General features: G+C 44.5%; 1 protein-coding gene across 2 annotated transcripts in view; it reads left to right on the top strand.

Annotated features, from left to right (window-relative positions):
* The first annotated feature begins 515 nt into the window (after positions 1–515).
* The window catches only part of TARS3 (threonyl-tRNA synthetase 3), a 71336-nt gene continuing 61669 nt past the window's right edge, over positions 516–10182 (top strand). For both annotated transcript variants that reach the window (XR_008513831.1, XM_024232835.2), the window contains exons 1-3: positions 516–1592; positions 2509–2580; positions 4339–4535. Coding sequence is in view for 1 of the 2 variants with exons in the window: in XM_024232835.2 (XP_024088603.2) it covers positions 1296–1592; positions 2509–2580; positions 4339–4535 (566 nt within the window). In the remaining variant the exon portion in view is untranslated. The remainder of the gene's footprint in view (positions 1593–2508; positions 2581–4338; positions 4536–10182) is intronic.

Here is a 10182-nt window from a genome sequence, read left to right as displayed (position 1 = left end):
CTCCTGCACTGATTCTGCTCCTGGAGTGGAATTTACCTGCCTTTCCTCCTTGCTAACATCTCCGAACCTTTATTTTCCAGAGCAATTTCTGCCTTTCTCAAACCACACCAGTCCAAGCTAAGCTCTTCCACTTCAGGACTCTTAGGGCATTATTACCTGTATCACATTATATGACATGCTCGATTAAATTCTGCCAAAGTTGAAAAGTACCAGTGTTAAGTGTGTAGAAACTGGCATCAGACTGAGTTTGATTCCCCCTTTGTCATGTAGTGGCTGTGTGACTTTAGTCAAGTAACACAGTCTCACTGTGCTTCAATTTCTCCAGCTAGAAGCGGATATAACACTATCTGTTGTTATGAGGATTAAAGGAGTTACTACTGTTACAGAGTTTAGAACAGTGTTTGTCACATCCTAAGCCCTAAGAATAGTGATAAAAATCAATTTGTGTTCCTGCTCCAGGAAGTTTCACGCTCATGGTTAAGAAGGATACAAAGATATATGTGGCATTTGCCCTAGACTTAAGGAGCCAGTAATTTCGTGCTGGTCAGATTTAGATTTCACAGCGATTTTCTACATGCCCTGGCCCAGCGGCCTCAGTACTTGGGCAACTTTGGCATGAAAGGCCAGAAAGTCCATTTATAATGAATGGCCACTTTTTAGAACGTGTTTGCAAGGCAAAAGAATGGTGACTGCCAGAATTCAAGAGGAGGAAAGGGTGAAGCCTTTTTGGAGAATGCAGATGATGGCCTTTTTGCAAGGTTTTGGAAGATTTTCGTTTCAACGGACTAAAAACTACTGCCAATAGCCTCTAGACAGGCCTCGAAAGGCAGGGGAGGCCCTTCAGACCCCATTTCCCCACTGCCCCTAACCCTACGGTGGGCCTGGCCTCAGGCCCCGCCCCGCCCCTGCAGGGTATCTGGCCTAGGCCCCTCCCCTCCCAGCGCCCCGCCCCGCCCCGCCCAGCGCCCCGCCCCTGCAGCGTATAGGCTTCGGCTCCATCGCCGCCCCATGGCTCCGTCCACGCCCCATCGCCCCGCCCCTCCCCTCCCAGCGCCCCGCCCCTGCAGGGTATCTGGCCTAGGCCCCTCCCCGCCCAGCGCCCCGCCCCTCCCCGCCCAGCGCCCCGCCCCTGCAGCGTAGAGGCTTCGGCTCCATCACCGCCCCATGGCTCCGTCCACGCCCCATCGCCCCGCCTCTCCCGGGAGCCCTGTCTTCTGCCCTGCGCTGAGTGTCCGCGTCGCCCTCGCCGCAGTCGCGGGCACCCCGCTGGGCGTCGGTGCCTGAGGGAGGCCGCGATGGCGGCCGAGGCCCTGGCGGCGGAGGCCGTGGCGTCGCGCCTGGAGCGGCAGGAGGAGGACATCCGCTGGCTGTGGTCGGAGGTCCAGCGCCTGAGGGACGAGCAGCTGAACGCGCCCTACAGCTGCCAGGCGGAGGGGCCGTGCCTCACGCGGGAGGTGGCGCAGCTCCGGGCCGAGAACCGCGACCTGCGCCACCGCCTGTGCAGCCTGCGGCTGTGCCTCGCCGAGGAGCGGAGCCGCCAGGCCACGCTGGAGAGCGCGGAGGTGGCGGCGGCGCAGGAGGCCGGCGCACAGGTAACCGGGCGGTGGGGACACAGGAGAGGACGCGGGCGGGGCGGGCCGAGACGGTGCGCACCGAAAGGTTTTCAACTCCGGGGGCAGGTGCGGGGGCGCCCCGGGGGAGTGCCCGCCCTGCCCTGCTCCATGCTCCCGTGTGGCCTGGGGAGCCGCTGGATTTCCAGCAGTCGCCAGACTTAACCAAATGCTGTTGATTTCTCAATTCGTCTGTTAAAGAGCCTGCCACACATCTTTTTCAGTAGCAGAAATAGTGTTTTCATTTGTTTGAAAAAATGCTGGGGTGTTTAAAACTCGTTATTCTTTCCTTGGGCAGAAAGAGTAACAGCTGCGTATGTAAACTCTTTCATTCCCTCTGGTTCTTTTTTGTTGTTGTTGGGGTTTTTTTTGGACGAGAAGTTTTAGCTTTTTGTGCTCTTGTTTTGGTGGTTTATCTTGAGAGGATAGCTGCATATTTAACATTTTTATTTAATACAGTATTTTATGATTTGTAGAAAGGATAAATTATCTTCTTTTAACATGATAAACTTTCTGAGTCCTGAAGCTTCTCAGGCTGTGAGGTGTTTTGCAGTCCTTTAGGAAGTACAGCTGCTGTGAACTAGCAACATCTTCAGGAAATAGTGCATTTGATGTGGCGGGCAGCAGCCACACATTTTCCAGCCACATTATTTGTTTAAAGTTCAGGACAAAAAGTTTTCAAGAGCACAGTATATTAAATGTGCTTAGCAACAGTGTGACAGGAAGGACTGAACCCTGGAGAATGACTTGCCCACTGAGAGTTGTAGCTGGTGGTCAGGAGAGCCCAGCTATGAGCCTCTAAACACGGGGCACTTGCAGCCTGCTGGCATGACTCTCTTCTTAAGATGTGTTGCTTTTTCTTGCGATTGATATGAGTCATTTATAATTTATCTTTCAGCCTCCTTCTAGTCAAAGCCAAGACAAGGACGTGAAAAAGAAGAAAATGAAGGAAAGCGAGGCTGACAGCGAGGTAAGTTGTTGCTGTGGAAACAATATAAAATACTACCTGTAATTTTAAATATGTGTATATAGTTAATTACCTAGGATTTCCAATAAAAATTACTGATTAAATTATTATTTGGGTCACATTAGTGTATTTAAAACTTTTCAAGCCTTAAATATGAGATGTTTTGAGAAATGAGCTGCCCATATTTAATAAACACGTGTATTTAATCTATTTAAGTTGTGCTAGCAGAGTTGGTTTTTTTGTTTGTTTGTTTGTTTTTTTGAAGATGGAGGTTTGCTCTTGTTGCCCAGGCTAGAGTGCAATGGCATGATCTTGGTCACTGCAGCCTCCACCTCCCGGGTTCAAGCGATTCTCCTGCCTCCGCCTCCTGAGTAGCTGGGACTACAGGTGCATGCCACCAAGCCCGGCTAATTTTTTGTATTTTTTTTTTTTTTTTTTTTTTTAGTAGAAATGGGGTTTCACCATGTTAGCCAGAAGGATCTCGATCTCCTGACCTCGTGATCTGCCCACCTCGGCTTCCCAAAGTGCTGGGATTACAGGCGTGAGCCACCACACCCGGCCTTTTTTTTTTTTTTTGTATTCAGGAAACTAGCTACTTTGCTTTTGTATATAAAGCATTGAAACAACCAGTAAGTATTTATCTAGCATCAACATTTGGTAGGAGTGAAGGAGGAATACCTGGGCCCAAAGAAATTAGTCTGGTTGAGGGATTCAGGCGACTCAGGACAAACAACTAGAGAACAGAGTACGATGGTATACAAGTAAGTGCTGTAATGTGTGACTGTGTACACGTTCTGTAAACAGTAGGAAAGGGAGGTGTCATGGGGGCTGGGCGTGGGGCTGTCTCAAAGAAAAAAAAAAAGGGAGGTGCCAGCGGGTAAAATAGGTAGAGGAGGCAGGCTTTGAGGTGGACCTTTAGAGCTAAGGAGAAATTAGATAGGCAGAGAGGAGCCTTTTGGAGGTGGGAAGTACACATGCTCTTAGTCTTACAGTGGGGTTATGTCCCAATAAAACCAATGTGAGTTAAAAATGTATTTAATACACCTAAGCTAGTGATCATTGTAGCTTAGCCTAGCCTACATTAAAAGTGCTCAGAACACTTAGATTAGCTTATAGTTGGGCAAAATCCTTTAACACAAAGCCTATTTTATTATGAAGTGTTGAATATCTCATGTAATTTATTGAATACTGTACTAAGTGAAAAACAGAATGGTTGTATGGATACTCAAAGTACAGTTTCTACTGAATGCATATGACTTTCACATCATTAAAGTTGAAAAATTGTGGCTGGGTATGGTAACTCACGCCTGTAATCCCAGCATTTTGGGAGGCCAAGGCAGGTAAATCATTTGAGGTCAGGAGTTCGAGACTAGCCTGGCCAACGTAGTGAAACCCCATCTCTACTACAAATACAAAAATTAGTCTGGTGGGGTGGTGTGTACCTGTAATCCCAGCTACTCGGGAGGCTGAGGCAGGAAAATCACTTGAACCTGGGAGGCAGAGGCTGCAATGAGCTGACTTCGTGCCCCTGCACTCCAGCCTGGGCGACAAAGCAAGACTCCATCTCAAAACAACAGCAACAACAACAACAAACCAAAAAGCAACAAAAAAATAAAAATCATAATTCAAACCATGGTAAGTTTGGGACCATCTGTAGAACTGAGAAGGCAGTGAGGGGGTGAGGCTGATTCAGAGCTGAGCAGCTGGAAAACAGTATATAGGCTATATATATTAATCTCATTATGTTCTAATAATTTCTAGGTGAAACATCAACCAATTTTCATAAAAGAAAGATTGAAGCTTTTTGAAATACTGAAGAAAGACCATCAGCTCTTACTTGCCATTTATGGAAAAAAGGGGGATACAAGCAATATCATCACAGTAAGAGTGGCTGATGGGCAAACAGTGCAAGGGGAAGTCTGGAAAACAACGCCTTACCAAGTGGCTGCTGAAATTAGGTAAACCATAGTGTGGAAAAGATATTCAATATTAAGTAATTATACTGAAGCCTGGTGAAAATGTTTTCTTAGGGACCGCTAATATATTACTCCATTCTCATGATACTAAAGGGACATATCCGAGACTGGGTTATTTATAAAGGAAGAAGATTTAATTGACTCACAGTTCCGCAGGGCTGGGGAGGCTTCAGGAAACTTACAATCGTGGCAGAAGGGGAAGCAAGCGTGTCCTTCTTCACATGGCAGCAGCAAGGAGAAGTGCTGAGCAAAGTGGGGGCAAAACCCCTTATAAAACCATCAGATCTCATGAGAATGCACTCACTATCAAAGAACAGCATGGAGGTAACAGCCCCTGTGATTCAGTTACCTCCCACTGGGTCCCTTCCACAAAACGTGGGGATTATGGGAACTACAGTTCAAGATGAGGTTTGGATGGGCACATAGCCAAACCATATCAGCTAAATTTTTTTTTCTTAGTCAGTTGAATAAATTAAATGTATTTAATTTTTTTCCTCTGGCTTCTCCAGGGGCCATGTAAATAAGTAGTTGAATATCAGAACACAATCATTTCCTGTTCTAATAAAAATATATAGGAGAGAAAAAAATCTGTAATTCTTGACAGGCCATTTTACACTGACTATTCATCAATCAAGTAATTTCCATGAGTTTTTACAGGTCTTTTAATTACAGATTGAAGATATATGTGTTAGAGCTATTATCAGTCTTGGAAAAGTACTTTGACCTTTGTAGAAATTAGATACATTAGTGAACTTATATTGTTTTACTTAATGTTAATTCTTAGCATTAAATACAATTGTATAGAAGCTATTATATAAATACAATTACATAGCTTCTATACAATTGTATTAATGCCATGTAAATAAATGTTTATCATTTAAAAAGCAAACTTTCAACAACGGAAATTCTCAGATTTTCTTTGAAAACTATGGCTAAGATTGTATTTCTGATTCATCCTATTATATTGTTAAATGCTCTCCCAACCTATTTTCATGTTTTCCAAGAGGAATGATGTGCTAGGAGAAAACAGGTTTTGAGGCAAGAATAAGTTTGTTTTCTCATGGAGAGTCAGGTTGCATGTTAAATGTGTTGGGTCAGTATTTCTCAAATTGTAGTCCCCAGACCAGCAGCATGGGCATCACCTGGAAACTTGTTAGAAAAGCAAATTTGGGGGTCCCACCTCAAACCCCCTGAGTTGATCAGCCATCAGTGTTTTTATGAGCCCTCCAGGGGCTTCTAATGCAAGCTAACTGTCTAGAAGTGACCAGTCCAGCCTAGTGGACATCTCTGGTCCATGCAGTTATTTATGGACCCAGCTTCCTCCCATCTTGTTGATCTGCTGTCCCCTAGGTAGGGTTTGTTTGTGTCTAGCGGTGGAAGCCGGGTCCTTGCATGGGCCTGCCTGCAGTCAGGAGGAAGAGAAGCTGCAGAACAATGATGCTTTGATGCCAAGACCTCTTAGTGGCTGGCTTCAATTTCCACTTGCATCCTCTTAGCTCACATTTAGTTACATGGCTACGCCTAGCTTACGAGACAATTGGAATATAGCTCCATTGGCCGCCCAGCCACATGTCCAGCTAAAGCATTCATACCATGGAAGAAAGGAATGGCTTATGGAACAACAGAGAGTCTGCCACAGTCTGCCCCTCTGACATCCAGATATCTGTGGGTACTCTTCTTTCAACATCTGACACACTCACTCCCCAAGTGAGACAACTCTTATGTTCCGTAGCTCAAATCCTGGGATTTCTGAGTGATGTACAGAACACCCCCCATCAGGCTGACCACTTGTATTCCAGCAACAAATAAACTAATAGACAAGTCTGCTCACACCACACATGCATACAGTACACAGAAGACAATGACAAAGTGTGTGCTTGGAAAAAAGAAGGAGGAGAAATACAGCAGGGAGTGGTATAGAGAAGTCATCAGATTCTGCTTGAAGCCACTGTGAGGCCCCACAGCCTGGCAGCGGTTAGTGCTTGTGTCAGCCCACCTGTTCATCCTTTGTTCTCTGGAAGCAGCTGTCTTATCCATGATCCCCCATGGGCCCTGATTTTGCACTTTGACAAGTTCAGAGTTGTCCATTACCCTCATTTGTCACATCTGAAGTGCACAAGTTTGTCCTCTTGGGATCTGTGCAGTTTCCACAGCTCAGTTCTGTGGTGCACACTTGGGGCCTGAGGATTCCTTTAAGGACCACATAGTCACAAATATTTGTGAGCTGGGCTTATAATTTGTTTGGCAATACAATTTCCATGATCAGTTAGCCATAGTAGGCTCTGGTCTGTTTGCAGCTAATCCGTTCCACATGAAAGTAATCTCACTTAAAGAATCTTCTAGATAGAGACTTCTCACCCTGTTGTTTCATGCCTTTTTTATTTGGCTCACTCCTGTCTCCTTGTTTAATGGACTGAGATCATATGAAGCAAAGGCTTGTGGGAGGGAGGCACTCTTGCTCTCTAAACCTTGCAGTTCCACTGGCCTCTGTTGTCTGGATTTACATGTGGCCTTTGAGAAGGGCTGTCAATGCCTGTCCCTCCTGCAGTTTGGGAAAGAAGATTGTCTTTCCAATCTTGCATAGCTCCACGTTTCTGAACTTTTAGTCAATTGAATTACAGGACACGGGCAGAGGGAGCCTCCCTATCCCTTCCACCTCTGCTAGCAAACTAGATTGTTTTCATCTGAGATAACTCATTCTTGTAGCTTCTTGCTGAAAGCAACAAGAGTTACCCAGGGTATACCAACACTGTCCCCCCACTCCCACCCCACCCCTTATTTCTATCTCAGCTCACCACAACCTCCGCCCTCCGGTTTCAAGCGATTCTCCTGCCTCAGCCTCCCAAGTAGCTGAGATTACAGGCATGTGCCACCACACCCAGCTAATTTTGTATTTTTAGTAGAGATGGGGTTTCTCCATGTTGGTCAGGCTGGTCTCGAACTCCCAACCTCAGGTAATCTGCCCACCTCAGCCTCCCAAAATGCTGGGATTACGGGTGTGAGCCACCATGCCCGGCCCTACTCTCCCCTTTTATATCTGCTTTCTTGTGTGCTACAAGCACTGTGACACATGGTTTGCCTGCAAGTTTTATCAAATATTTTGTTATACTATCACAAAGGTTATTGGCTCTCCATATGTTAGAATCTGTTTCCTTGTTACTCACTGCCAGTCTGCTAAGCCAGTGCCACTTATTTTGGATTTTTACTTCCAGGTCCTTATTTCTGTATTACTTAAGATATATACTAAGCTGCTACAACAAAGACATCACAAAAAACTCAGTCGCTTGAATATGGTCAAAGTCTGTTTTTCATATAGCAGTCTAGACGTGGGTGGCCAGGTTGACTGGGTGACATGTCTCCATACAGTCTTTTGGGGACCCAGATTTCTCCCATCTTGTTGCTGATCTGTCTGGTGCAATGTTGCCGTTGTCTACATGGTCCAGAAAGAACAGCACATGGGTTCCCATCTACAGAAGGTGGAAGGAGGATGGAGAAGTGCCCTCCACTGTTTTAATGATGAGACACAGAAGTGTTACACATGACTTCTGCTTCTATCCGTTGGCTCCAAACCTGGCCACATGGCCACATCTAGCTGCAAGGAAGGCTGGAAAACTCCTTCTGTAGAAGGGCAGAATAGGTTTGTGGAACACTAGCCATCTGTGACAGCCAGTAAAAATGAAAAGAAAGTTCTGCTTGATTAATAACATCTAACATTTATTAAGTTCTTGTTATCATATGTATACATTATGTAATCCTGAGTATAAATGAATGAGGAAGGTCCTATAATCCCCATTTTGTAGATAAGAAAACTGAGGCCTAAGGAAGCTGAGTAAATTGTCCAATATTTAAACCCAGGTTGGCCTCTCACCTGTGTGGTCCTAACCACAATGCTGTACTGCTGCTCAAGTTAATCACAGAAATGTAAATTAAAAGATTACATTGTAGGCTGGGCACGGTGGCTCACATCTGTAACCCCAGCACTTTGGGAGGTGAAGGTGGGCGGATCACTTGGGGTCAGGAGTTTGAGACCAGTCTGGCCAACAGGGTGAAACCCTGTCTCTACTACGAATACAAAAAGTAGCCGGACATGGTGGCATGTGCCTGTAATCCCAGCTACTCGGGAGGTCGAGTCAGGAGAATCGCTTGAACCTGGAAGGCGGAGGTTGCAGTGAGCCGACCTTGCACTATTGAACTCCAGCCTGGGCGACAGAGTGAGACCCTGTCTCAAAAAAAAAAAAAAAAAAATTACGTTGTAGAGTTGATACAATTTAATGGTACCTAACATTATGAGAACTCAGAGACAAGATACTCTTGTAACTCTGCTAGTAGGAAAATTTTGCAATATATTCTGACAGAAATCACTGAAAATGCATTTCCCTTGACCTAGCAGTTTTACTTCCGGAATTTTTCCTGAGAAAATAATTGAGTAAGATATATGTTCAAGAGTGTTCATTGCAGCATTATTTTTCATTGCTACTCGTCCCCCAAAGTACCCATAAAAAATAATTAAAATGCCTAGCAAATATTGGTTCCTCTGTGACTATTAAATATCATGTTTTGGAAATCTGTCTCCTGTTAAGGAAAATGCTGTGATTTATTGTTAAGTTTAAGAAGTAGGTTATAAAATAACATAATTATGATAGTATTAAATATTTTTTGTTCCTATATATTAAATAACATGGAAAGATATAAACAAAACATCAATGGTAATTTCTTGGTGGTGGAATTATAGGTGATTTTGTGTGTGTGTGTGTGTTTCTGTGCTTTCCAGGTTTCCTTTCTTAACTTGTAATTTTGTCAACAATTTTCAAACAATAAATGTTATTTAAAAGATACCCAAAAAAAGAGAAAGAAAGAGATCAACACCTCACTAGAAGACCATCCTGGCCAGTATGGTGAAAACCCATCTCTACTAAAAATACAAAAGTTAGCTGTGCGAGGTGGCACATGCCTGTAGTCCCAGCTACTCGGGAGGCTGAGGCAGGAGAATCGCTTGAACCCAGGAGGCAGGGGTTGCAGTGAGCCAAGATCGCACCACTGCACTCCAGCCTAGCGACAAAGTGAGACTGTCTCAAAAAAAAAAAAAGAAAATAGGCAAAGGAAGTGGATAGTTCATAAAAGTAAAAATAGCTTGTAAGCATGAACCAAAATTAATAATTAAATCAAAACAACAATTTTCAATGTCACGTTGACAAAGATTTTAAAAATCGGGGTACATGGAAGTGATGCATTCAGATGACATCAGAAATCTGTCAAAGGTACATCCCCTTTGATCTAGTAATTCCAATTCTGTGGACGTGTTCCCAGAAAACAGTCACAGAAGTCGCAGGATGCCTGTGTATAGATGTCTGTGTGATATACTCTATGAGAGCAGAACTCAGGCGACCTCAGTGTGCAGCAGTGGAGGCTTCATTAATAAATGCAATACTTCCAGACTGCTTTGGAAGGCAATCTGAGGCATGACAGAGAAAATGCAAGCCATACAATTATGTTGGCAGCTGCTTTTAAAGACAGCACATGTGTGTGGGTGGGGTGGATGGAGGTAGAAAAACCACTGGATAGAAATGTACCAAAATGTTATAAGTAGTGATTTATGATATTTATGTGTGATTTTTATTTTATCCTGTGG

This window comes from Pongo abelii, chromosome 16, assembly GCF_028885655.2.
Source record: "Pongo abelii isolate AG06213 chromosome 16, NHGRI_mPonAbe1-v2.0_pri, whole genome shotgun sequence".
Classification (NCBI taxonomy): domain Eukaryota; kingdom Metazoa; phylum Chordata; class Mammalia; order Primates; family Hominidae; genus Pongo; species Pongo abelii.
The sequence above is the reverse complement of the archived record's forward strand: the minus strand, read 5'-3'. Positions and strand labels throughout refer to the sequence as shown.